This window comes from Gopherus evgoodei, chromosome 8 (assembly GCF_007399415.2).
Source record: "Gopherus evgoodei ecotype Sinaloan lineage chromosome 8, rGopEvg1_v1.p, whole genome shotgun sequence".
NCBI classification, from domain to species: domain Eukaryota; kingdom Metazoa; phylum Chordata; order Testudines; family Testudinidae; genus Gopherus; species Gopherus evgoodei.
The window spans coordinates 13,510,315-13,534,707 of record NC_044329.1 but is presented as its reverse complement, the minus strand read 5'-3'; the positions used below and the strand labels follow the sequence as shown (position 1 = coordinate 13,534,707).

Genomic DNA, 24,393 nt, shown 5'->3' with positions numbered 1-24,393 from the left:
AGTACAGTAAATGTATATTTAGGCACATAATAAAAATCCTTATGAAATTTCCTTGAAAAGTAATTACATTACCATACATGCAGTACATTTTTCTTTTCCAAATACCAAAAACAACTGGACCATTTTACAGACTCATAACTTATTATTAATAAATATACACACACACACAAGCATTAATTACTGAGCTGGGACATTTTTTGCAAACACGTAGCCTGGAGTGAACATTTACAAATGAAGCAGAAACCCCCTGAAAAATGAGGGTTTATAACAGAAAATCTGGCACAGTTTAAGCTCTGGAACCATAAATACGCTGCTGTACCAATAATCATGTAACTGTACAACTCCCCAAACCACAGACACCAGTGATTCTTGAGAGTTGCGTTGATGGGATAAGATAACAGAACTGCTGCTGAGTACTGTAGACTGTTGACTAGATCCTTAGCTGGTATAAAATCAGTGAGGTTCCATACACTCCAAAAGATCTCTGCCAAAAGAGACAACTGAGAATCTAGCCTTGAGTTTTATTATTTGCTCCAAAGTGTAATATATTTCTCTTTTGGACTAGGATGAAACAGATTAAAATGATACACCAATATGGTGCTTTGTTTCCTGGCTGCTGGGCCTGGGGAGATTTTCCAGAGCCTTGTTTTTCATTTTTTGAGTGTTTTATTTTTTTAAGATAAAACTTTCCCTTATATGATTAACGGTCCCCTTACCACCTCCAGGCTTTGCCAGCTCTTCCTCCTGCCACAATTCTTCAAGAGCGCTCCTGAAACACTTAAATCTGGATGCACAAAATGATGCCACGTCTACACTACAGGCACTATGGTGCCAAAGCTATGCCATTGTAACGCCGTAGCGTAGACGCAGACTACAGTGATGGAAGGTTTTTTCCTGTCACTGTAGGAAATCCATCTCCCCAAGTGGTGGTAGCTTGGTCAACAGAACTTATTTAATAGTGATGCGATGCGAAAGACCCTCTTCTTGTCCGGCCCTGTTGGCTGTTTTGTGTGAGCTTGTCTCAGGGGCCCAATCTGGTAGGCATGGCAGAGGCCTATCTCCCCCCTAGTCTGTGAATTGTCCTGGGGCTTTGGCAGGAGACAGGCGTTCAAGCACCTAGAGGGAGACAGCAGGGCTCATGCTCAGAGGCAGAAACATAGGCTGCTAGGGAACTTTTATTGCAAAAACTTAGGTGCTGAGTGAGTTTAGGAATTCAGCACGAGTTTTGGATGGCACAGGACTTAAGCATCTAACTCCTTTTGTGCATCCAGGCGTTAGCGTAATCAGCACTCCATTCCCAGGTCTGCACATGCAGAATCTCATATTTGCTAGTAACCCTAGATAGCAAATCCTTCATGACATGACATGTACTAGAGCTGGCATCTTTCAATAAATGCCCTGAAGATTACACTGAAATACAAATTAAAAAAAAAAAGTAGAAGTTTACTTTTGATACTTAATGCAGGTCTTCCTCCAAGGAAGTGCTCCATGCATCATAGGAGGCAGGGTGTTCCGTGTTAATGTTGACATTTCCACGACTGTAGCCAGATCCTCTGGTGCATTAGTGAAGGTTTGGGCTAGAACAGTTGAACAAAGCTTCCCTAATGTTGGTTTACCCGGCCAGAGGAAGATCTTCCCTGCCTATGGGGCTCTTGTGATGTTATAGACCCACTGTAGTGGTTCCTATGCCACCTCTCCATGGAGAGTAAAGGAAGCATGACCAGGAGAAAACCGTGGTCAGGATATCCCAGTGCTCTGACAATCCCCAAGCACTCAGTTGACCCATTGGGTCCATAAATTAGAGCAGCCTTCAGTGCTTTACAATCGTTTGCTAAATTATCACCGCCTTGCATTCAAATATGTAACCCCGGGGGTTCCACTGGGGCACTGTGCAGCCACATCGAACCAAATGCGGGATTGAGGCCAAAAAGCTCACTTTATCCAAGATGATTATTAAACACACAGTAGATAGGAGCAGTATAATTTCTCTATTTTAGTGTTGTCATATGTGAGTGTCGGTTGCAGCTCAGAAAACATTAACCCAACTGAGCTCCCTCTGGGTTAAAATGTCAATTGAAGACAGAAATGGCATTTTACATTAAAATGAAATTGGTCCTTGGCGCCTTTCAACATAAGGCCCTATTTTTTTTTAAAAAAAAGAGCAAATAAGTCTACACTTGAAAATATAACCTATTATTGTGTAGCAGAGAGACTGCTGGGGCCGGGCAGGGGATGGGAGGGTAAATCATGAGTCAGAAAATCTTTGACAGAGCCTATAAACTATCCTAGTTATAGGGTTTTGTCACCTAAAGTCTGGGTAATTCATTTTACTAATTTCAAGAGGATGCTGGATAACCTGGTTTGCTGGTGAGTATTTACACACTGTACTCCATGCAGACCATCAGAAATAGCTGTTGTCAGCTTTTCATTTAACCCTTAGAATGAGGCTAGCTTCTAGACCAACAGTCAGATATGTTTAGTATACTTCACTAAGGCTGCTCAAATCAATCTGCACCTTGCAGAAGCACCTGCCCACAAAGCAGGTGTTGTATTGGACATCTCAGTCACCCATGCCAAGGTTTGCATCAGAGCAAGACATTTAAGCAGGCTTACATGGTAGAGAGAGGAAAGGAGTTTTTCATATGGATAGCAATGCACCATTTGGGATAATCAGAAACAGATGCCTTCAAGTCTGGCTCTCTCCTTGCATTTTAACCTGGCTATTGATAACAGAGAAGATACTTGAGCCAACAACTTTTCACTTGCAAGCAAGTCATTCTATTTTAATTACTTCCTCTTCCTTCAACTCAGTCTGGGAGAGAGCCTGAGTGCTGAGCCTCAGGGCATATTGGTCTTTTCTACCCAGACCCTGACAACTGGACTGAATGGAAAGTAGTTCAAGTTTTGTGGGAAAGGATGGAGAGATTTTTGTGTTGACATTGTGGACAAATGTGTTTGTTTTATATAGTGAATTGTTATTAACCCAGAACCCTGAATGGTTTCATTTTATAAATTAAAACAACAACATGAATTGCTCCACTGCTGAGTGTTAGGGTTTCTTTAATACTGTAGTGTCTTGGAGAAGTAAAACCAGGTAGGCACACCAACACCGGTAGAGGGCTACTGTTCTTTATTTGAGAAGCTCCAGCAATCTGATTCAGACAACTTATACACCCGACTGACCACCAGCAGGTGCTGGAATTCTCAGGTTACTTTCTACAGGTCAGAACTAGGGTCAATCTATCCCAGGTTTTACAAACTCCTAAAGGCTTAATATGCACTCTTATAACGGTTCCCTATTCCCACAAAAACTGCTGTCACTAGGACAACATAAGAACAGTCGTACTGGGTCAGACCAAAGGCACATCTAGCCCAGTATCCTGTCTTCCGACAGTGGTCAATGCCAGGTGCCTCAGAGGGAATGAACAGGTAATCAAGTGATCCATTCCCTGTCGCTCAATCCCAGTTTCTGGCAAACAGAGGCTAGGGGCACCATCCCCACCCATCCTGGCTAATATTCATTGATGGACCTATCCTCCATCTAGTTCTTTTTTGAACCCTGTTATAGTCTGGCAAAGAGTTCCACAGGTTGAATGTTCATGGTGTGAAGAAATACTTCATTTTGCTTGTTTTAAACCTGCTGCCTATTAATTTCATTTGGTGATCCCTAGTTTGTGTTCCTTATTTACTTTCTCCACACCAGACATGATTTTATAGAATCATATCCCCCCCTTAGTTGTCTTTTTTCCAAGCTGTAAAGTCCTAGTCTTATTAATCTCTCTTCATATAGAGTCATAGATTCTAGGACTGGAAGGTACCTCGAGAGGTCATCGATTCCAGTCCCCTGCCCTCATGGCAGGACCAAATGCTGTCTAGACCATCCCAGATAGATATTTATCTAACCTACTCTTAAATATCTCCGGAGATGGAGATTCCACAGCCTCCCTAGGCAATATATATGAAAACTGTTCCATGCCCCTAATCATTTTTGTTGCTCTTTTCTGAACCTTTTCCAAGTCCAATATATCTTTTTTGAGATGGGGCAACCACATCTGCATGCAGTATTCAAGATGTGAGTGTACCATGGATTTATAGGGACACAATATGATATTTTCAGCCGATTATCTATCCCTTTCATAATGATTCCCAACATTCTGTTTGATTTTTTGACAGTCACTGCAAATTGAGTGGATGTTTTCAGAGAACTATCAGCAATGACTCTGAGATCTCTTTCTTGAGTGGTAACAGCTAATTTAGACCCCATCATTTTGTATGTATAGTTGGGATTATGTTTTCCAATGTGCATTGATTTGCCTTTTTCAACAATGAATTTCATCTGCCATTTTGTTGCCCAGTCACCTAGTTTTCTGAGATCCTTTTGTAGCTTTTCGCAATCTGCCTGGGACTTAACTATCTTGAGTAGTTTTGTATCATCTGCAAATTTTGCCACCTCACTATATACCCCTTTTTCCAGATCACTTATGAATATGTTGATTAGAACTGGTCCCAGTACAGACAACTCTCAAGACCTTCTTCACTGGGCTTCCTCCTCCTCCTAGGATCACATTCAAAATACAATTTGCCCCCTATTCATCTGAAATATTGTCTTTTCAAACATTTTACCAGGTGGCTGAGATTTGGAGTCACTTCAAAATCAACAGACATCCGGGATTCTTTGTGGCTTCTTGCTCCTTAAAAAAGTTGCTTATTTCCCCTCTTTCACTCCAAGATGTCTGTAAAACAACCCAGAATGGTAGGTAGGATGTATTTGCCTCTGGGTTCTGCATTTTCTCCTTTGTACCATCAGTCCAAAGTCTCTCCAGCTGTTACTTCATTTCTTTCTTGTTTATATTTGCCACATTTGTATACTGAGCCTCTGCGTGTTTTAACACCTTTGCACTCTTCACATCTATAAATCCATCAGTTATTTCACATGCCTTTGGTAGTTCTCTCTCAAGCACTTCCTGTGAACTCCCTGAAGTCTTAAATCTGCCATCTTGCAACATCTGCCGACTTCTTAAATTAGGCTTCCAATTTGTTCTTCACGGCACCACTTTGTGTAAAAGAACAATATGTATACTGTAGCAGAACTGCGATTTGTCATTTTGGACTTGCAACTTCAAGTGGGACCAACAGATTTCTGAGCCTGCTTTTCCATTTCTGATATTGCTGAGCAACTGCTGCATCCCTAGATATCAAATATTGGGAATGTCTGCAGTGCAAATGCCAGACAGCTTTGATTGAGTGCTTGTGGTTTGTCTGCTTCACATTCTAACAGCTCAGACATCAGACTAACCTCCAGAATGTTTAGGTTAGGATGTGGTGACCTAAAAGGGACATATTTTTAAAAACATCACCTGCATTTTGTCATCCCTGCCTTCTGGCCAGTTAGCCTATGGATTTCACTAGGCTGACCAAAAGAATGTCAGTCCCCATGTAGCTGGAAACGTTTTTATTTTTAGGATCCCTTTCAACTGTAGGTTTTCACCAGAGAAAAAGTGTGATTTCTGAAGCTGCTCTTATTAAATATTATGGCCACCTAGCAGGATCCTTCTTGGACACAAGGCTACTCTCATCCAGAGACAATGAAAGGAGCTGCAGAGAAAAGAAACACATTTGTTTGCATGTTCACTCTGTGTTTCTCATTTTCACTGGGTGACAGGAAGCTTGGTGTAGCAGCTAATTGTGCTGGGGAAGAAACCCGTATGATGAGGGTGTTTTTATTCAGCTGCCAGTACAGTTCATTCTGTATTCAATTGGAAAAATTCAGCTGCTTTCAGCCACATCCAAACAGAAGAGAAACTAATTTTCAGCAACTGAAAATCTATACATTAAACTGTAAGCTTTATCATAAGACAAGGAACATTTTTTATTTGGCCTCTTCTAATTTGTCTCCAAAATCCAGTGCTTAATTTGTGCCAGGGCTTGGCAGTTCATAGTCCTGGCACCTCTGGGCTTGCTGCATCAGTTATGAATGTAAAAAAATTGCTTGAGCCCTGGCACTTCTTTCACTACAAATTAAGCGCTGTCAGAATCTCTCAGCTCTCTTGCACTGTTGGTGCATGTTCCCTGCCCTTTAGGGAGTCAAGGACCTACTGCTAATTAGGCTTGTCTGCATGCCCCCATTCTAATATTTGGTTTGCTTGTAGCAGCTATCTTGTGTCTTGCTATTCAAGGAGGTTTTTAAACCCATCTAGGGGGTTCATCTAACTCATGACACTAGCAAAGTTACATATCTGAATACTGTATAATGAAGGTTAACAGCCATGGAAAGTTACCCATTCCCTCCACCCCAACCAGACATTTTCCAAATGTGGAAAATTATCAGTTATTCGTGAATTTAGTTCAGGGAACAACCCCTTGGTGTTTCTACCAATGCATACAGCTTTTCTAAAGGAGCTGGATATATTTCATAATTATTTTATTGTAACCACTGGAAATGCTGGAGCAGACTCGGAATGGATTTAGATTTTAAAGTGTGAAAAATAATTTGAGAGCCAAACATTGCTACTGGAGTTAGCATTGCTTATATTAGAAAATGGCACTTAAACTATTTGAATTCACTGAAACTGACCACTCTGGTACATTTCTGGCTGGCTCATCCTTGTCCAGAATTCCACATCTATGCACATATCAGAAGCAACTAAAGGATGATCTGCCTAAAATCAGCTGTATTGTCTGTTTAATATTGAGCCTGACACTGGCTAATGAACTGATTCTTCTACTATTCCCCCCACAACCCCCAGGCTGTTTTAATTTTAAACTAAGAAATATGTCAAGTGATAATTAACTCTCACTACAGACAGGTTTGTACAAAAGTAATTAACTTCACCATTTCTTCACATTGGGAAGATTCTGACACCAGAAAGAGTGTAAGATTGCCTTTGACAGCTGCTAGAAGAGTTGTCTTTACCTTCATTAATTTCCATCCATTCCCCCACACCACCACCTCAAAGCTAATTACTCCATTGCATCATACTTTGCAAGGGTATCGCACATGAAGGAGGATGTGGAAATACCATTTAGAGTATCATAATTTTACAGCACTGGTCTATTTTTTTTTAATGTGAGCCTCACTTTTGATTATTATTGTGACCTCGTCCAATTCCCCTTCTCCTCGCAATCAGGTTGCAATTTTGTGACAATATATGCCCTGAAAACATCCAGCGACGATAAAAATACAAATGAAATGATAAAACAGCTGGAGATTTATAGTGATGTGAATTCCTGCTTCAAGCAAAGAGAGAAGGACTGTTAAAATTAGTAAAATAACAATGTACAGAGCAACTTCTCCTCCTTATGACCTTGCAAAAGATGGCTATTTTTGTATAAAAGTTTTGAAGTTTGGCTACTGTGTAGGTTTTTTAAAAGGCGGGTGCTGCCATGGAGTATGGTTTCCAGAGCTGGCCCGAGACAGTGAAACAATCCAAGAAATCCAGCTCTTGGGACAACCTCCAGCCCTTTGGCCATCAAGACTAAGAACTTGATCCAAAGGCCACTAAAGGCAATAGAATGACTCTCATTGCTTATAATGGGTCTTGGATCAGGCCCTAAGGATATTTTGTGGCCCTTTGAAATGTGCAGGGAAGGAAGGAATGGAAATTCTTTACCTTGTTTTTAAACTCTTGAGCCAATTGCACATCTAGGCATTAGGAATTCCTATCAAGCAACAGAGAATTAAATGTTACTGACGTTCTTGGGCCCAGACGCCGCTGGTGCAAACTGGTGCAGCTCCACAGACTTCAATGAAGCAATGCACATTTACACCAGCTGACGATCTGGATCATTATGTTATCACAGTGGGGAAATCATTGAAATAAACACTGTACAACTACTGAACAAAATGGGAAAAACTCAGTTAACACTTTTATTTTAAATCAATGCAATATAAATAATGCAAAACTGCATACTGCCACGGAGCTGTTCATAATTAACACCTTTTAAGCAGGGTTTTAACATTTTGATGCACAACCAGTAGTCAAAATTGTGATCTTTATGGAAGTTTGTTATTAGTCCGTGAATAAGTCTTGACATGCATCTCATTTAGTAGAGTTGTTTGTGACATGCATCTCATTTAGTAGAGTTCTTTGGACAAAGAGTGGAAGAAATCAGTTTGATAATTTCTTGGGTGAATGCCTTTAAAAAACATTTTTGACACTAATTTGTTGAATGGATGAATATGAGCAACATGAAAACAAATTAAGAGGATGACTGAATTCTTTTGGCTAGATCCTGAGCTGGTGTGTAAATTGGTGGAGCTCTATTAACTTCAATGGAGCTTTGACAATTTACATATGCTGGAAATCTGGCCCTTTAGGCTTAATATAATAAACCATACACTTAGGCACACATTTTATACTCATCACACAGTTTCAACATTAAGGGATTTATCCTTCAAGATGCTGAATGCCTCCACTCCCGTGAAGTCGGGGGTGGGGGGAGAGGGCATTCAGAACATCCAGAGGTTATGCAGCATCTCAGGATTGGGCCCTAAGTGCTTGTGAAAACTATTAAAGGATATAATAATAAATCGACTGGTTGAGTGGAAGTTGATCAGGGCAAATCTTCAGGCTTTAATATGGCTAAATCAAGCCTGGTCTAACCTACTGGAACTCTCTATAGACCTTTACCAAAATAGTGGATGCATTAGAACTGGTGGGTATGATTTATTCATCCGTGCTCAATATGTGGTGAGAGCTCATTGACATTTAAAGGTAAAACTGCCCACTCTTAAGTCAAATGCTCCTTCTCTTCATTTGGAAATGATTCTTTGGAAACAGTTAATAGACATTTTCACAAGTCAGATGAAATGCTTCCTTTCCTGTCTATTTATGCGAGCCCGTTTGTGATTCTGCCCCACTGTCTACCCAACTTTCTCTGTTACCCTTTTAGGGCATGGCTACACTTGACATTTCAAAGCGCTGCTGCGGCAGTGCTTTGAAGTGTGAGAGTAGTCAGAGCGGCAGCGCTGGGAGAGAGCTCTCCCAGCGCTGCACGTAAACCACATCCCTTAGGGGTGTAGCTTGCAGCGCTGGGAGCCGCGCTCCCAGCGCTGCTGCCCTGATTACACTGACGCTTTACAGCGCTGTATCTTGCAGCGCTCAGGGGGGTGTTTTTTCACACCCCTCAGCGCGAAAGTTGCAGCGCTGTAAAGCGCCAGTGTAGCCATGGCCACAGTCTGCTGCATCTTTGCTCTCATTCTCTCTGGGCTCAGAATTCCTCCTCCCATTTGCAATGCCTACAATTTCTCTTTGTATTCCTCCTGAGCTATTGCTTCCCTTACCTCAACTCTCTGCCTGCTCATTTGTTCTCTTGTCCCAGTTGTTCTCTGGCAATATTTCAGTCTTTTACGCAGTACAGCAGATTTCAAAGTCAAATTTATTTTAAAAATGTATAACGTTTTCCTTTACAGCCTGTAGAGAGCACAAATGAACTTGCAAGGAAACTAACAATTCAATCTTACTAAGGACATTAGTAAGTTTCACTTTGAAGTCCGCTGCTCAGACAGCAAAATAGAATGGATGTGTGGCCTAGGTCAGACATTGATCATACTGCATCTGGCTCAATGAAGATGTCTATGCAATTCACTTTGAACAAGATGCTGGGACGTATTAAGCAGGGGATAGAGAACAATACAGAAAATGAGAATTATGTGACACAATAGTGCATCCTCATTTCAAGTATTGCACACAGTTTTGGTTATACAATCATACAAAGTAGACTAGAAGTAGAAAACGTCTGGAGAAGAGCGATGGATATTTTTTAAAGGTAAGTCGCAAAGGGCTTCTTTATGAAAGGAAATTAAAATTATTAGGATTATTTGTTTTACGAAGGAGAAGAGAGGGTTACATAAAAAAGACTAATAGGGTATAAGCTAGTCAGTCTGTTCCAACTTTTCCCTTAAAATGAAATCTAGGGGACATTCAGCAAAAAAAGGCAATATGTCAAACTATGCCCTTATTCACCCCATGTGCCTTTTCCGAAATCCAGCCCTCCAAATTAGGTTCAGTGCCCCATATTCTGCTTTCTATTACACGAGTGCAACTCCCATGGAAATCAAAGCGAAAAGAATAGCTTAATACGTTTAAAATTGAGAATTTGGAAATATTTATTCAGCATCTAATCAACTTCTAGAATTTCCTTTTTTTCAGTTCACAGATCATTTTTATTCAAAATGTAAAATTCAAATAATGGTTAGACACGTGAATAAAAATTAATCTGCAATTACATTAACCAGAATTAAAATGGAAATGAATTTCCACAATTTAGAGTATAAAATCAGCAGCAGCTGTGCTCAGGAATGAATCGCCCCTCCATAGCAATTAGGACCTGATCCAGTGCCCACTGCAGTCAACGGAAATACATCCATTGACTTCAATGGGCATTGGAGCAGGGTCTTAATTTCCCTTTGTGCCAGCCTGGAGACATCCTCACATACAGGGAACTCAAAGACTGTCCATTTAACTAGAACTTCTACAGCTACACAAGGAAAGATGGGCACAATTGACCCTTTGACGTTTGTAGAAAAGTTTTCAGTAAGTCTGGTCAAAATATTTCCATCAGAACTGTTCTTCAACAACCACCAAAATGAAATACATTTTTATCCACAAAAATTGTCTGCTTTCCACAGAAAATGTAATTTGTTAGTTGAGAAATGGAATCCCAGAGATCCAAGAAAAATTTCCATCAAGAACTATTTGGAAATGTCAAAAAGTTTGCTTTGCTTTATGGAACTAAATCAAAATTTCATTTCAGTTCAAAATAAGCAATGTCCTTCTGAGCAACCACGGTACTTCCCTGGAGTTGTCATTCAGCTTCCCATGCCCCATTCTCCTCTAGGTGATTGGCTCCCCAGATGGACTACATCTCACATGATGCATCATGCTATTTGACTCCCATCACAGAGGCTCAATGGAACAGGAAAACACGGTGGAATTTTCCAAATAGAAACTCAGTTTTCAGCCCAAAATTTTCAGTTTTAACTTTTTGTCAAAAAGTTGAAATTTTCCACAGGACATTTTTTTTCCAGACAGCTCTAGTTTTGAGAGCCTCAGATAAAAGCCATTGTGTCAGAGCCAATGGTCATTATACAGCAGACCTAAATCTCAAATTGGATCATCCTATCTCTTAATACAGACATATAAAAAATGTTTCTGTGGAAAGCAGAAATCATATTCTTTTAACACACTTCATGTCCTGTTCTAATGCCATTTTTCCTCATTGTTTTACAAACGGCATTACAGGACAAACGGTTTTATTCAGGAACAGCTGAAGGTATTTTTACGAAAGGAAGACATTGAATAACATATGTAGAAGCACTGAATAAAAATGTCCATTGAGTTTAGAAAATCCTTTCACATTTTTCTGTGATCAGATATATAACATCTACCATGCTTGGTAGCATTCAATTCTTGACTTCTGTGCTGTTTGTAATTCTACAAACATACTTTGATTACAGATAGGCTGAATTACCCCAGAACTGGACAATCACTTTACATAGACTGTTTGTATTGCAGTCCAACATTCTGCGCAATTCATATTGATAGATCGTATTCATGGCACTGAGACTGGCTTGGAGAAAATGAATGTGATGCAACAAAACATGCTTGTGACTGGAAATACTTATTGGGCCTGATTCTAGACTGCCATGCTCCTCACGTAACCATTTATACTTGTGTAAAGTGGGCATAAAACACTACCATAGTTATTTAGGAGCATTTTACACTTACTTTGCCCAGTGTAAATGACCACACAAGATGCAAGGCAATGGTGAATCAGAATTATTGTTATTGGCCATGTCCATTTTCCTTAAGAGAACTGTAGACAATATTAACTGATATTCAGGGGTAAGGGGGATGTCCAAAAACACTTAAATAACGTAGGAGCCTAACTTAAAGCCTAAGTCTCACAGTTTTCTAAGTGATTTGAGCCTAAATCTCAATGATTATCAATGAGATTACATCTCCTAAATCCCTTTTGAAAATGGGGGTTAGGGTCCTAAATTACTTAGGGCCAGATTTTTAAAGGTATTCCGGCACAAAGTATGATTTTTCAAAAGCACCAATGCACCTAACACTCTTTGAAATCAGTGGGAATTAGGGCCTAGATCCTTTTGCAAATACCACTACATGCCTAAATACCTTTAAAAATCTGGCCCTTAGGAAATTTTGAAAGTTTTACTCATGGTCTTTATTTTCATAGGCACAGAACTGAATTATTAGATCGTTAGACAGCTAGCAGCTAATATCTGCATCCTCAACAAAATATGGGCATAAAACTGTGGTTCAGTTATTTTCAGTAGTAAAACTGCCCTAGAAAAAAAAAAGCAGAAAATCGTTGACCCTTATACCTTGTTGGCCTGAATTTAAAAAAGAATCACAGTAATATGTGGTTTCATAAGGGGTTAATTTCAAAGCACATAACCTCACATTTCTTTAGGGGATCTCATATTCAGCATTGACTCAAAACTGTCAGTCAAGAGATCAGACAGCTTTGTTTGGGCCACAGCAAACCTTCTTTGGCAGTTCTGGTACTTTATATCTATATGGATAAATAGCAACAGAACTGGAAATGTGGTTATGCTGATACCCAGTGTATTGTGAGGTAATATGAGTTATATGAATAAACATCTTCAACCGTCTGAAAGAGTTATGTAAAACCTTCATCTGCCTAAGAGATGTCACTGTCAAGTCTGAGATTTCAAAAGTGATCCATGTTGGCCTAATTCTGCTCTCACTTAAATCAATGGTAAAACTCTCATTGACTTCAGCAGGAGCAGAGTCAGACCAAGTGTGTGCACTTTTGAAAATGCCTACCTAAGTAATTTCAACCACCTACAATTTATGGGTATCTGATACAACTTGATATCTTGATTTTTTTTTAAAGGAGCGACACACTTTTTAGCAAGTTAACTCTTGAGTGCCAGCTACTGTCAAGGCAGATACAAGCACCTCAGCCAATCAGATTTCTTCTTTAACAATGGACATATAACAAAAATACATAACAAAATCTCTCTACCTGTTTCAGTTTGACCTACTTTCTTGGGAATGTACAGAACTCCTTCTTACACAAACCTACTGCAAAGAAAAACAAAAGCTCAATATCTGCCCAGGTGGCAACATACATTTTCAATTGACCTTTCGTTATCTACAATACAACAAAACCCATGATGGTTTACAGCCTGCTTCTCAGAATTCTGTATGTCTGGAGCAATTAAGGAAGCTACCAGAATGAAATTAGGGAATTTATTAATCTGTTTAATGGATGACTGTTACCCACTTCACATTATACCAAAACAGATTAGGCAGGTGACTGAGAGATCCAGAAAACATCTGCTAAACAAAATCAAAATTAATGATAAACAGAATGAGTTCTTTGATAGCTGATTTTCCTCCATCTGTCTATAACAATAAAAGAGCTGCTAGAGACAGCTGCCAATTAGTTGCTAATTCAAAAACAGTTTTAGGAAATGGGATCTGAGCTCAAGTAGCAGTACACTGGCATGACTCTTTTATTTAACATTTATGTACCTTTGAACAAACTTTCTAATTGCTATAGCTGTTATTACCCATTTGGTGATGGGATCCCCCATCACCCTCTTCCTTCTTTCCTGTAGTCTATAGCCACTGACTGTATCCACACAATTGTGGATGTATGTTAAAAAAAATCTAATGATGATCAGTCAGTACCTCCTGATGGCATTCTCCTTTTCCTTTTTAAGCCCTGGATGGTCATTATTCACAAAACAATCAGATAATTGTCTGTGACATTTTGTTGATGGTCTGGAGAGGCAGCTGACAAGAATTAATTTAAACTGGCCACTCACTGCATCCATTGTGGGTCCCCCTGTCACTTCTAAAACTCAGAATGATGTTACTAGTTCAGGTAAAATGCTGGTTTTAAAAACACCTGTATAAATGGACTTCAGCGATTACAATAAGTAACCTGCTCGCAGACCTAATACTCTCTTGTGTGCCATTTAGTATCATACCGTTGCCCAAATCCTGAACCAAAGAGAGAGAAATTGCATTTGTGGCAGTACAGGGAAGTCAGAGCATCACATGTTCCATCTTTACTTCTAACCTTCCTCATCCCAGCTTTATAATATTCTCTTTCCCTCTTACACAACTGGGCCACATCCCCAGGCAATATTTACAAAACATCCTCCTCCTTTACTGTTCCAAAACCCCACTAAACTATCAGGTACCTTTATGTGTTGCTTCCAACTAGTTGGCTCAGGCAGAATATTCTAGCATCACGATTTGCAAGGGGGGAGGACTATATGCAGGTATCTTTTTTGAGAAACACATTAAAATGGCAACTTACATGAGCAACAAGGATAACAGGATTTTCAATTTCATTTCAGTAAAATATAATGGGATTTATTCATAGAATTTAAAGTACTTTTAATTGAAGAGATAAAAAGCATTACAAAGAGCTATCTTGTATATACATGATACCTTTGTGCCAGCTCATGGGAAGATGGATATTTACTTGTCCTAATTATTCATAAAGATGATGTCCACAACAAGCTGGTGATCAATGCCCACCTCTGTTATTTTCAAGACTGCCTTAGTGGGAGCATCTCAAACACTGACATTTCCTTCCTGCAATGGAAATTCTCAGTGCACCTGCACTGGAGTTGGGACAAGTGATTCTTTTTTCTCCCTAGCAGATTTCAATGTCTGAGCCTGAATCCCATATTCAGCTAGTGTGTTTTTAAGTGACACTAGGAGGAAAGGAAAAAAAAACCCATCTCACACATCCCCAAGGCTCTGTCATGCTACTTTGCACTGAATTCTTTTTCCATGAAAACATCTGGAGATGAGTTTTCATAAAATCTGAAAGTCAAATGTTATGAAGCAGGCTCTTGAAAATTTGGATAACAGTAGCCTCTTTCAAGTGTGTAGGTTCACGTTTGTTTCAACATGTTACCTCAAGATCAATCAACAGTGACAAACAAATTGGGGGGAAAAAAACCTATATTTTTCCTACCTTTTCTTCTTGTGCCTTCAAAGCTTCTGGATTCCTACAAGGAAAAAGAGAATTTTTTTGTTTTGAAGTATACAGAAATAATTCATAGGTAGCATAAACACGGACCCACTAAAACATAGTCCCTTACAGAGTGAAGTGCTTATGAGGCTCTAAGCAATAACTAAACAGCTACAACTTCAAGTATTTAATGGATCAGTAGGCTATCCATCAGAGTCATCATTTTTGATCAATTACAGTGAAAAGCATAAAACCTTAATTCAAATCAATATTTGTTTTCCCTTTTGGGTTACAAGATCGCAGATCGAAAGGATTTTGTTATAATAACTATTTTGGTTTTACTTGTAAAACAGATACCAATCCTGTAAAGACTTATGTGCTTAGTTTTGAGGAAGTGAATAAGCCTAGATGAATTGATGGCATTACTCGTCTTTATAACTAAGGATGTGATTAAGTCTTTACAGGATCAGCGCTGTCGACAGCATCTCTTGCAAAAACATTAATTACTGCCATTTCTAGTAAAGCTAGCTTTCTTATTTTAATTTGATTTATACACAACAATCATCAAGAGACCTACCGTATATTCCCAGACTATATGCCATCTCTTGAATCTCAACCATAAGTGGGTGTGTAACAAACCATCTAATTTAAAGCTGAGTTAATAATTCATGACTACACACAAACATATTTTCATGAAAATTTCCATATAAATACCATCTCTAACAACCAATATCTGAGACTGAGGCACTGGGGAGGATGCTGAGAGAAACACAAGCTACATCCTTTATTTACACTGAGTAGGACTCACATGACTTTATTAATAGCCCCACTGACCACAATTGGACTGCCTGCCTGCAGAATCAGGCCTAGAGATTGTAAACATAACACACAAATAAAGCCAACTCGTAGTGAGACACGCAGGTCTCTGCATGTTCTCATATGGTGATCTATCACTTAGACTAACAATATTGATGTTTCCTTGAGACAGCAAAGATTAATGCCAGATGCTGACTACCACCAGCTTGGAAGTTAAGATCCCAATCCTTCCTTTGTTGCTCCTACTTGTGCAGTAAAATTCTTTTGTGATGATCCACCCTCAGATTTTGAGAGCTAGTTCTCCCTCTTACATCTGCTGCTGAGCTCTTGGTTGTATAGATGCATTATACATCAGAGTTCCTCTATCCTCTGACATAAGGTTAAAGTCTACTCTTCTTACAGATGGTGGCCTCTTTAACCTCATTTCATTCCCTTAGCACTGATATATAAGTTTATTTATCTAAGTGTGGAAATAAGCAAAGTTTACTTCTTTTCTTCCTCAGAGTGAAGTAACTTCTGGCCTCCCTAGATAACAAGAGATTCATGCTCTTACGATGCTTATTCTATTTTCATATGATCTTTATTGTTTTCATTTGTAAAGTAGAGTGGTCTACATTTAGACAAAGTAAAATATAGCACCACATAGCTAATGTCATGTCCACATATACCTATAACCAGATGCAGGCAGGGAATACCTGCCATATGATAAGATATGAAGAGAGTACACTCTAAAAGCAAAAAGATGTTGAAACTGAGAGGAAAAACAACAGAAAAACAGGGTATCAGAGTGATGATAGGTGACAGTACCTACGAAATTAAATCAAACTTACGATGTAGTGGACGGTATTATTAACTACCTCAAACTACTTAGCAGGAAAATTTAGTATTGGATCAAATTATGTTATATAACAAAGCGGTACTATATTTAGTCATATATTAGATACATACAACTTTCTACTGTAGATGATAGTGTCTTGTCTTCATCTATCTTAAGGGCATAAGAGTTCCAAGACGAGGTGGTTGGAAATTTTCTGATAAAACCAAGTTTCTTTGAAAAATGCTGATTTGTTGAACCAGAAATTTCTTGTGACAGTCAGTCAGGTTTGACAAACTTGCTGAGGGCATGGCTACACTGGAAAGTTGCAGCGCTGGTGATGGGGTTACAGCGCTGCAACTCACTTTGTGTCCACATTTGCAAAGCACGGCCAGCGCTGCAACTCCTTGGTTGCAGCGCTGGTTGTACACCTGGTTTGCTTGGGGTGTAGCGATTCCAGCACTGGTGATGCAGTGCTGGTCATCAAGTGTAGCCACCAAAAGCGCTGTTATTGGCCTCCAGGGTATTAGGAGGTATCCCAGAATTCCTGTCCACAGCAAACCAGAAGAATGGCTGAACTCCAATCTCCCCGTAGCTACTTAGTTAAAAAACAAACACAGCTGCTCTTTGCTCCAGCGAGCGAGCGGAGGCAGGGGAATTGCTTTGGAATGTTCACAGCTGTTTGCTTGAGGAGAGAGGGGAGGGGCTGCTGAGCAGCTGCTTATGTGGTCTAAAGGCTATTTAGGAGTGCATAATTTGCATTTAGTGAATAAGAGACAGATGGGGGAAAGGTCAAAACTTTTAATATGATTGAAGGTAGGCACTGTGTATCTTCCAGTCCTTAGAACTTGCAAGGCAGGGAGTTGAGAACAGTGTCAGCTCCAAAAATCCATTCTCTCTGTCTCCCCCACGTTCCCTGTCACACTCCATCCCACCCCCCTCTTTTGAAAAGCACGTTGCAGCCACTTGAACGCTGGGATAGCTGCCCACAGTGCACCACTCCCAACAGCGCTGCAAATGCTGCAGATGTGGCCACAACAGTGCGCTGGTAGCTGTCAGTGCGGCCACACTGCAGCGCTTTCCCTACACAGCTGCACGAACACAGCTGTAACTCCCAGCGCTGCACATCTTCAAGTGTAGCCATACCCTGAGTTGTGGCCACATCTGCAGCATTTGCAGCGGTGTTGGGAGTGGTGCATTATGGGCAGCTATCCCAGCGTTCAAGTGGCTGCAATGTGCTTTTCAAAAGAGGGGGGTGAGGTGGAGTGTGACAGGGCGCATGGGGGAGACAGAGAGAGTGGATTTTTGGAGCCGACACTGTGTCAGCTCCCTGCCTTGCAAGTTCCGACCCCTTCCCCACTCCTCTCTCATTCACTAAATGCAAATAGCCCTCTTTGCTTTTTTCCTCACAGACCAGATAAGCAACTGCTCCGAAATGGACCCCCCCACCCGCACGCTGTGCTGCTTCTCTCCTCATGCAAACATTCCAAAGGGATCCCTCTGCCTGCCTCTGCTTGAGCAAACAGTAGCTGTGTTTTTTTTCTAGATAAGCAGCTCCGGGAGCCCTGAGTTCACAACAAAACAAAGAGAGGCATCACAACAAAACGAAGAGTGTTATCTTTACTTAAAAAGCATTATGGGAAGGTTCCGGAGGTCAGTTACAGTGTAGTAAGATTAATCACTGTTTACACTGGCACCCCAGCGCTGTTCTCTTTATTCCTCTCGTCAAGGTGGAGTACAGGCAGCGCTGTAGCCAGGGAGATACAGCGCTGTATGTGCCTTGCCAGTGTGGACGGGGAGTAAGTTACAGCGCTGTAAAGCCACCACCAGCGCTGTAACTCTCAAGTGTAGCCAAGCCCTCAGATTGAACCTAAGTCCTGAGTTTCAGCCAGCTCTGGTTCAATATTTGCTTATCAACTTAGTGAGAGAAGGTCCCTTCTAGTAGGCCCAAATTTCTCCATCCTCTGTAGAGAATTAAACCACTGCATTCACAGAACAGGCATGGTGAAACCCAGCTTGGAAATGGATGACACAACCAATATGTCCTGCCTAATCTGTTCAAAGCAATTGTTACTATTAACATATATGGATATGTATAGCCAGGAACAATTCTTGCCAGGTGTCTAGCTGCTATGTAGATATATCCCAAGTGACAGAGGATCCTTGACAAAGGGTCATTGGAAATAACTCTCACTTCAGACCTGACAAACTCATCTTGCAGAATATTTATCTATAAAGAGTAACATTAAGGTAACTACAGAAGGCACATAACTTGTCAAGACTCAATCATTGCAAGAAGCCTGGACAGATAATATATAAGGAATAACATATTAAAGTTCAACATATGCTTTATGGACTTGGAGTAAAAATCAGTCACCAGGGTAATGTGTGTTGGAGATGGCCCATTCACGCAACGGGAGTTATTACCCCTCCCAAGTCAGCTGATGATGTAATACAAGGTTCTATTGTCTAGCTTTGCTACACAATGAACAGTCAATGGAAAACCATCAAAGAAACTTGTAAATGATCAAAACCACTTGGAGGTGAAAAGGAACATAATAGCAGGCAGGAGATTGCTCTGGCTATGAACAAAGGCAAAAGGTTGTTTCAGTACAACAGAGTGTAGAGAAAGGCACTTAGTATTCATTCATTGAGGAAACCTCTTAAGGAGTGGGGGAGGGGGGACAGGATGGGCTTCATGAATGTTTGGATGTTGGTCCTTGTGAAACCAGTTAGTTCTGCAACAGACTGAACTTGGGGAGGGGGGAATTACATCATCATAAAGGAAAGGAGACTATTGATAAGTCTACACTTATCATTTGCATTTTATTATTTTGTTCTGTGTTGTAACAATTTTCCTCCATCACTTCTCTCTTATTTCTAGTTCAATCTTCCTTCTTTATTATACAACCCTACTTTTGTTCCACTAAAAATGCTCACAAATGCTGTGTGGTTTACATAAGTGGTGGTTTAAGGTAAAACCGATAAATTGGAGTGTGATGCTGACAGATCAGCTAAGATCAGGGCCCTTGGGCAATTCACTGGTGGGTGAACTTCAAAGGAGTGTTAAAATACCTGGACAATTCACTTGTTAAAATGGATGTTAATTGTATTTGTCTTCATCTACCTACATCCTGTTTGATGTACACTAGTGTAACTAAATTAACCTATTGTTGCTATATCCTTTTTCATGTCCTGTAACTCTGTAATTACCTTTATATATGACTCCACTTAATTAACATTAGGTCAAAAGCCCTGTATTTAGTGTTTAGAAGTGAACTTACTTTATATGCGGATGATAGAAAAGCTAATGAAGAATTATTCCTGGCTATCACATTATGTACTCTGGTAACTGGATAACCTTAATTTAATGTGTGTTAGTTTTAAGATAAGAAAGTACTGGATGTGAAAGCTTCATGAAAACTGGCAGTTATATAAACAGATTCAGGTGGGAACTTAGGATGTGGTCTAAACTGAACCTTGTCCTTGTAGAAAACTGCGTATGGCAGATCAGGGACCAATGCATTCACTCCCATCCACTCCCAGTGAAGGCGATGGACACTAAAAAAAGCTACCTTTGCTGAAAGGCATAGAAGCAAACAAGACACCAAAGGTATGAAAGGAGGGTCCATGAGAACAGACAACACTGAATTCAAATCCCATAATGGTGCTGGATCCCTGATAGGCAGAAATGATCTATCTAGCCCTTTCAGGTTGTGATAGGGTGAGTAAAAACATTCCTTGAATTGAGGGAGAAACACTGAGATGGCCACCAGATGCACCCTAAAGAAGCTGAGGGCTACACCTGACTTCTTAACATATAAGAGAGTCCAGAATGTCTGAGTAGGCGACATATTATGATAGGCTGCCCAGATGGAGAACCATTTCCACTTCCACAGGTAAGCAGCTTTTGTGGGAGGTTTTCTGCTGTTAAGGAGAACATTTCGGACTGCAGCTGAGCAGTGAGCCTCCTCTGCATTTTACCAGAGATAAACTATGCTATGTTGTGCAGCATTTGAGGATTTGAGTGCAGTGCCTGGCTATGGTTCTCTGTGATGAGGTCTCTGGTTGTTAGTAACAGCAAAGGTTCTCAAGTCAACAGCTTGCATAGGTCTGAATACTATGGCAGTCCTGGCCAGGCTGGCACTATGAGGATCATTCTGCCATGATCTTGTTTCAGCTTGAGAATGACTGAGGATCAGAGGCACTGGTGGATGTCCATATAAATAGGTCTTTGTCCCACAGAAACAGGAAAGCATTGGATATTGATCCACGGCTGTGACTCATCCTGGAACAGAAGTGAAGACACTTTGAGTTGCCAACAGATCCGCCAGTGGAAAAATCTCTATGTGGAACACTGAAGCTAAAATGACTGTGTTGAGGAGGTATTGAAGATGATATTTTCTCCTCATGGTAGCCAGAGTGTAGAGACCCAAAGACTTCTAAACCACTTGAGTTCTTCTGCATGTGCAAAGCCTCATCTGTTTTAGGATAGGTTCTCAATTGTGCATCACTCCTCCAAAGGAACCCCCGAGGACTACAACCAGGAGGAACAGTGCATAATTACTGCCTATGCCATGGCTGCAGAATCTGTTGTGTCCAAGGAGGCCTGCCGAACTGACTGAAATCTGTTCTTTTGGAACCTTCCAGCAGTTTATTCCCAAACTGAGAGACTGCCTCCCAGTTAGAACAGTCATATCTTGACAACAGTGCATGACGACTGGCAATATGGAGCTGTAAATTTGCTGCAGAATAAATCTTTCTGCCAAAAAGATGGTGGCATCTTTTTCTTTAGGGTAGCCTTAGCTTAGTTCCCCTGCTTCACTGCAGCCACAAGTAGGCGAACTCAATTAGGCTGTAAGTAAAACAGCGCAAACCCCTGGGACGGATCCTGGTATTTACATTCCATTCATTTGGCCACATTCCATTCATTTGGAATGGAGGAAGAAGTTTGCCACAGTGCTTTGATGAGATGCATAATGGCATCATTTTTAGGCAGGGCTGCCTTTCCTGCCACAGCAGGATGGGGAATATCAATCAGTTTTTAGGTATTCTCCTCCACTAGTTCCATCTGAATGCCAAAAGCAGCTTTCATTCTCCAAAGAAGCTCTTGATACACCTTAAAGTAATCAAGTACCGGTATCTGGTATCTGAGCCTTGTCAGCTGATGAGGATGCATTAAGAGGAGGCAAAGGGAGAGTGCTCCTAAGAGTGGTCCTGTGGAATCAGGGTAGAGTCAAATCTTGTACTTGACACACTATAGGCTGATCAGAACAGGATCTCGGTACCATCAGAAGAAGGCTCCCTCCCAAGGGATCTGGTTGCACAAGATAGTAGCTATGCTTATCTGGATGCTGGGGGCATCCAATAGGGCAAAATGAAGGGGCTGATACAATACTGAGGCCCAGGCATTTGTGGCCCAAACATCCCAGTCCCTGGCTGTACTCTTCTCAAACCTACACAGATGAGCATGGGAATGGGATTGCAAGAAAGCTATAGACTCTTGGTATTGTGAGACTCGAGGGTCTACCTCAGAGTCTGAATCCTACATCCTAGACTTCAAAGAGCTGACCTCTCATGTTTCTGAGGCCAGGATTGTTCTGAAGTCCCAATAATGGGGATCTTCTTCAGCTCCTATCTGCAGACAAGCTTGGGAAGCACTCCAGGAAGGAGTTATCAAAGAGTTTCCCTTGGATGACCAAAGCGGGGTTCCAACACTGTTCCATAGGCAGTCTCCATCAGGATGTAGCAGAGGTGCTCCTTCCTCAGCTTCTTCACCATGGGGCTGGAAGCTGTGAAAAATTTAACATCTCTCTCTAATATGGCCTCACCTAAGCTCTTGAGACAGCACAAATGAGAGTCATTGATAGGCACAGGCTCCCTGCACCTAAGCAAGGTTTGAAATCCTGGTACCATGGCGTATGCTCCCCTAGGACCAGGTGAGGCCCATCTGACCAGGAGAAAGAAAAATTAATAACATTTTTTAAATGAAATAAGAAATAAAGACACAAAAAGGAAAAAATATCAAATGTCAAATGATGAAAAATGAGTATCACTAGGAAGCAACCAAGCAGTGAAAAGTTTGCTCACAGGAAACACAAACGTTCTAACCACACATGGTAATAAGGAACTGAAGGATGGCGGGCAGCTCCATCCTTTATTACTGGGCTTCAGAGCAGGAGCAGCTCAGATGTGGACAGGGCTGTCCTATATGTATTATGAGGGAAAACTCTCCAGCACCAGTGCATAGGCGTGCACACACACCTACAGTGGAATGGACACATGCAAGCACTCGAAGAAGAACTTCTAGTTTAAACCCCTGGAACTTTGATTAAAGCTGTGAGAATCTGAGGCTATTGAGACCATTCTAGTTACCAATGCAAACACATCTCTCTCTCTGTTGTTACCTTGTTCTCTGTCCTATTTTGTCTATTTTTTTCCTCTCTCTAGTACTTAGGTAATATATGATAGTAAGATCTCTGTGGTAGGGGATGTCCTTGTGTTACTTGTTTGTATAATGCTTAGTACAATGGGCCCTAATTCTTGATTAAGGTTCTTAGGGATACCATAATAGAAACAACAAAATAATGATGAATCCCTCCTTTGGGGAATACTGTCCATATGCATCCAAGGATTAGATTTTTTTATCAGTAAATGCTGGTAAACAGTGATTTCACTGTATGCACGCAAAAAAATGAAAAAATATTTCCATCTATAATCATCAAAATTTACAGACAGGCACCATAAGAAAAATACTGCTTGAGATCTTACAGAGGAAAATCCAGTGATTTAGGCTTGTTACAAATGGACTAGGGAATGAATAGTATATTTTAAAAAAAGGTATGATTTGCTGATTTAAAGATATTTACTTTAATATCATGTCAAAGTATACAATTTGTGTTTTAACAGTTTATAAAGCTTAACTTTTTAAATCTCACTGTATACTGTCATTAAATAATCATTTCACCCTCCCATAATTTCACAACTGTGAAAATTTAGAGAGAAATCTAAAAAAGTGCTTAAAAATAAACATTGATATTATCTGTCAAAACTATAAAAAACAAAAAACAAATTCTGCCAAGCCTGATTATCCAACATTCAAGTTGGACAGACTTCAAAAACAACTGAGTATAGGAAAGACTTCCAACTATAAAAGCTTCTAATCCCAAATCCTTTATATTCCCCCACCCCAGGCAAATGTTGCACTGAACCTTATGGGAAATTTGTTCAAATTAAGGCTGCAGGATTTGGAGCTTTGTTAGTTATAGGTTTGTGTGCAACATATTCATTAGTATGTGACAATTCCTTCAGTGACACCTCCTTCCTCTTCTGGTAGTGCCACCCCTTGAAGTAGAGGTTCCAACCTGAACTGATGCCATAGAGTTGTTGAATCTTGGCCAGGTTCCTTAGATAATAATCCTCAATGAGGCTAAAGGACTGGTTGGAAAATTAAAGTGCACTGTTAGAAACAGATTATCCTCATTAACTAGAGTGAAGGGAAATGTAAGTCAAACTAAGAGTTGGCCAGGCTCATCTAACTCCAGGCCAAAGTAGAAAAAACAGCTATGTCTGGATATTTCCTTATAATATTCAAATATGATTCTTAATGGATGCAACCTCTGTGATCTCAAGGAATGTCTAAAACGGCAGCCATAAGAGACTTTTTAAGCATTTATTCTGTTTATACAGTGAAGTTCTGAAATACATAGACAGTTGTACTCCCAGGGGTCTCTCAATGCTTTTCCCAATATTGCTGTTTGAGAGATGAGGCA

The 24,393-nt window shown here is 40.4% G+C and overlaps 1 protein-coding gene across 4 annotated transcripts in view; it reads right to left on the bottom strand.

The window, feature by feature from the left end:
* Positions 1 to 24,393, bottom strand: part of FSTL4 (follistatin like 4) — a 471,928-nt gene that overhangs the window by 412,870 nt on the left and 34,665 nt on the right. For all 4 annotated transcript variants that reach the window (XM_030573170.1, XM_030573171.1, XM_030573172.1 and 1 more), the window contains one exon: positions 14,995 to 15,028. In XM_030573170.1, coding sequence (XP_030429030.1) covers positions 14,995 to 15,028 — 34 coding nt within the window. The remainder of the gene's footprint in view (positions 1 to 14,994; positions 15,029 to 24,393) is intronic.